The sequence below is a fragment of the Mandrillus leucophaeus genome, unplaced genomic scaffold (genome assembly GCF_000951045.1).
Source record: "Mandrillus leucophaeus isolate KB7577 unplaced genomic scaffold, Mleu.le_1.0 Scaffold1014, whole genome shotgun sequence".
NCBI lineage: Eukaryota > Metazoa > Chordata > Mammalia > Primates > Cercopithecidae > Mandrillus > Mandrillus leucophaeus.
Genome location: NW_012098255.1, coordinates 394008 through 398797, shown reverse-complemented (window position 1 = coordinate 398797; position 4790 = coordinate 394008). Strand labels below are relative to the sequence as shown.

General features: G+C 45.5%; 1 protein-coding gene across 4 annotated transcripts in view; it reads right to left on the bottom strand.

The window, feature by feature from the left end:
• The window catches only part of ARHGAP30 (Rho GTPase activating protein 30), a 22016-nt gene that overhangs the window by 12105 nt on the left and 5121 nt on the right, over positions 1 to 4790 (bottom strand). For 3 of the 4 annotated variants that reach the window (XM_011976431.1, XM_011976453.1, XM_011976437.1), the window contains exon 2: positions 1096 to 1198. The exons of the other annotated variant lie outside the window; for it this stretch is intronic. In XM_011976431.1, coding sequence (XP_011831821.1) covers positions 1096 to 1198 — 103 coding nt within the window. The remainder of the gene's footprint in view (positions 1 to 1095; positions 1199 to 4790) is intronic. 4 annotated transcript variants of the gene reach the window in all.

The window sequence follows — 4790 nt, the reverse complement described above, 5'->3', positions numbered from 1 at the left end:
GGAGGCTGAGGCAGGAGAATCACTTGAACCCCAGAGGCAGAGGCTGCAGTGAGCCAAGATCATGACACTACACTCCAGCCTGGGCAACAGAGGAAGACTGTCTTTAAAAAAAATTGCAAAAAAAAAAATTAAGACCAGCCTGGCCAACATAGTGAAACCCCATTTCTACTAAAAATACAAAAATTAGCCAGGCATGGTGGTGTGCACCCATGGTGGTGTAGTCCCAGCTACTCAGGAGGCTAAGGCAGGAGAATCACTTGAACCCAGCAGGCAGAGGTTGCAATGAGCCAAGATTGTGCCACTGCACTCCAGCCTGGGCAACAGAGTGAGACTCTATCTCAAAAAAAAAAGTAAGAAATGTCCTGGAATTAGATTGTGATGATTATTGTACTTCATCACTATCTAAAGTAAATATACTATGTGACTAGTATGTGAATACACTAAAAACAACTGAATTATACATTTTTAAATGGTGAATTTTGTGATATGTAAATTGTATCTAAGTTTTTTGTTTTTTGTTGTGAAACAGAGTCTCACTCTGTCACCCAGGCTGGAGTGCAGTGGCGCAGTCTTGACCCACTGCAACCTCTGCCTCCTGGGTTGGAGCAATTCTCCTGCCTCAGCCTCCCAAGTAGCTGGAATTACAGGTGTGTGCCAACACACCCAGCTAATTTTTGTATTTTTAGTAGAGACAGAGTTTTGCCTTGTTGGCCAGGCTGGTCTTGAACACCTCACCTCAGGTGATCCACACACCTCAGCCTCCCAGAGTGCTGAGATTATAGGCATGAGCCACTGCGCCCAACCTAAGTTGTTTTTTTGTTTGTTTGTTTGTTTAAGTCGGGTGTGTGTGTGGGAATGGTGTATATGAGAGTAGAGTTTGTATATGTGTGTGTGTGCTAAGTTGGGGGAGGGACCATTGTCTTCACCTTTCCCGAGGAGTTGTTAGAGACCGCCCTGGGACCTTACCTAGCATCTGTGTTTCCTTCTCCCCACTGCCTCTCACTCCCCGTCTCTGCTGTCCTCAGCAACTCTTACTATGACCTTCTGGCTCCCTGGCCTCCTGGTCACAGAGCCCTCCCACTCTGTTTGACTCACCGAAGCTTCTGGATGTTGGAGGAGACCCCTGAGAGGCGGTAGATCCCATCCACCACTCCATACTCCTCCACAAATTCTGCACAGCTCTTTAGCACCTGGGGCACTGGGGACACAGACGGGGCAGAGACACAGAAATCAAAAAATCTGGGTGGTCAGAGACTGCACTGGGTCTGAGAAATGGAATTTGGTGAGACCATGGGCAAAGCTCATGGAATAAAAACTCATCAGAGAGATTCTTACAGGTCATCAGCTTCAACCTGCCAACCCCTCTACAGTATCTCTGCTTAGTGGGTCCTAAAGGTCCTGGGAGGTCACTGCCTCTCCAGACTACCCCAGTCAGCCCTTTGTTAGAAAGTTCTGCCTTTGTTAAAGTGAAATTTGTCAGGCTGGGCTCAGTGGCTCACGCCTGTAAGCCCAGCACTTTGAGATGCCAAGGCGGGTGAATTGCTTGAGCCCAGGAGTTCAAGACCAGCCTGAGTAACATGCGGAAACTCTGTCTCTACAAAAAATACAAACATGAATGGGGTGTGGTGGTGCACGCCTGTAATTCCAGCTACTCAGGAGGCTGACATGGGAGGATCACCTGAGCCCAGGAGGCAAGGGCTGCAGGAAGCCACACTCTGGCCTGCTGGGTGACAGAGTGAGATCCTGTCTAAAAAAAAAGAAAGAAAGAAAGAAAGAGAAAGAGAGAAGTTTGTCTTTCTTGGGCCATGTGTGGTGGCTCACGCCTGTAATTCCAACACTTTGGGAGGCTGAGGTGGGTGGATCACCTGAGGTCAGGAGTTTGAGACCAGCCTGACCAACATGGTGAAACCCCATCTCTAATAAAAACACAAAAACTACCTGGGCATGGTGGCACATGCCTGTAGTCCCAGCTACTTGGAAACTGAGGCAGGAGAATCACTTGAACTGAGAGGTGGAGGTTTCAGTGAGCCGAGATCACGCCACTGCACTCTAATCTGGGCAACAAGAGCGAAACTCCGTCTCAAAAAAAAAAAAAAAAAAAAAAAGGAAAAAAAGAAAAGAAAAGAAAGAAACTTGTCTGTAATTACTAGTTATTTTTAAAGAGGTAATAATCTGGTTGGTGAGGGGGGAGGCAGAGGCAGAGTCAAGGACTTTTTTTTTTTTTTTTGAGACGGAGTCTCACTCTGTTGCCCAGGTTGGAGTGCAGTGGCATGATCTTTGCTTACTGCAACCTCCGCCTCCCAAGTTCAAGCGATTCTCCTGCCTCAGCCTCTTGAGTAGCTGGAATTACAGGCACCCACCACTATGTCCAGGTAATTTTTTTATATTTTTAGTAGAGACAGGGTTTCACCATGTTGGCCAGGCTGGTCTGACCTCATATTTCACCCACCTCAGCCTCCCAAAGTGCTGGGATTACAGGTGTGAGCCACTGCGCCTGACCTGCTTTATATATGTTCTATCATTTTATCTTAAAAATTAGATATTCTGGATGACAGACCTTTGACAATCAAATACAAGAATATCTGGAAAAAAAAAAACTTTAAAAATTAGATGTTCTAGTCCCCATTTTACAGATAAGAAAACTGAGGATCAAAGAAGCACAGGCAGGAGAATCACTTGCTAGAGGCAGGACTCTAATCAAGGGTGCAAAAACCTGTACTCTTTCCCAACCCCAGGCCCCCTCCTGTTACTAGACTGTAAGCTTCTTAAGGACAAAATCTAAGTGTGATCCATCTTGTTATTCCTTATATTATCTGACATGGTGTCTCATACATGATAGATCCTCAAAAACCAGGTCAGGCGCGGTGGTTCACACCTATAATCCCAGCACTTTGGGAGGCCAAAGTGGGTGGATCACATGAGGTCAGAAGTTTGAGACCAGCCTGGCCAATATGGTAAAACCCCGTCTCTACTAAAAATACAAAAATTAGCTGGGTGTGGCAGCGCACGCCTATAATTCCAGCTACTTGGGAGGCTGAGGCAGGAGAATTGCTTGAACCCAGGAGATGGAGGTTGCAATGAGCCGAGATTGTGCTACTGTACTCCAGCTTTAGTGACAAAGCAAGACTCGACTCAGGCTTTAAAAACAACAACAACAACAAAAAAAAAACATGTGTTGAAACCCATCTCCACAAGGCCATGTAGTTATCTTTCCAAAGCACTTTCCCACTTTAGATCCTTTGCCTAGCATACACCCTACTCTGCCCCACATTAATCCCCATTGCTTACCTTACAGATACAAAATAAAATATAAACTCCTCAGCCTGGTATATAAGATCCTTCACAAATCGGGTCCAGACACCATTTCAGCCACAGCTCTAGACAATTCCTTCGCAAATCCTATGATGCAGCCCTTTGCTAGTCCATTAACAAGCCTTGGTACCATTACTCATATTATTCCTTTGCCTGGAATTACCCTCCCTATGACTCTGCCTGGTGAACTTCTATGCATTCCTTAAAACACATCTTGGGCCAGGTGCGGTGGCTCACACCTGTAATCCTAGCACTTTGGTAGACCAAGGTGGGCGAATCACTTGAGGTCTAAAGTTCGAGACCAGCCTGGCCAACATGGCAAAACCCCATCTGTAATAAAAATACAAAAATTAGCCTGGTGTGGTGGCATGCATCTGTAGTCCCAGCTACTTGGGTGGCTGAGGCAGGAGAATTGCTTGAACCTGGGAGGTAGTGGTTGCAGTGAGCTGAGATTATACCACTGCACTCCAGCCTGGGTGACAGAGTGAGACTCCATCTCAAAAAAAAAAACAAAAAAACAAAAAACAAAAAAGCACATCGTAAACATAACCTCCAATTCTAAACCTTTTTCTTTTTCTTATATCTATGTTATAATCCACCACAGTCTTTGTTCATGTTTTGTTTGTTTGTTTGTTTGTTTTTTTGAGACGGAGTTTCACTCTTGTTGCCCAGGCAGGAGTACAATGGTGCAATCTTGGCTCACGGCAACCTTCGCCTCCGAGGTTCAAGCAATTCTCCTGCCTCAGCCTCCCTAGTAGCTGGGATTACAGGCATGCGCCACCATGCTCGGCTAATTTTGTATTTTTAGTAGAGACGGGGTTTCTCCTGTCTCAAACCCCCGACCTCAGATGATCTGCCTGCCTCGGCCTCCCAAAGTGCTGGGATTACAGGCATGAGCCACCACATCCAGCTGTTCATGTTTGTATTATAGCACTTCTTGCGGTTTGTTACGATTAGTTTATTTTATATTTATACCTCCTGACATATAATAACATTCTCCTAACATCTAGCACAATGTTGAAACAGAGCAGTTGCTAAATAAATGTTTGTTAAATGACTCAGTGAATTAATCAATTATGAGAATCAATAACATCCCTTGGAGAATTAATGGAGAATATTGCCAATGAAAAAACATTGGGTCCTATTAACTAGGACTCATTAGAGAAATGCATCTCAGTGTCAGAAAAAGCTATGTTTGGCATGGCAGCTCATGCCTGTAATCCCAACAGTTTGGGAGGCCAAGGCAGGTGGATCACTTGAGGCCAGGAGTTCAAGACCAGCTTGGGTAACATAGCAAGACCTCTCTACAAAAAATAAAAAATGAGCAGGGTGGCTAACACCTGTAGTCCCAGCTACTCAGGAGGCTAAAGCAGGAGGATTGCTTGAGCCCAGGAGTTTGAGACTGCAGTGAGTGATGATGGCACCATTGTACACCAGCCTGGTCAACAGAGTAAGACAAGAAGGAAGGGGGGAGGGGA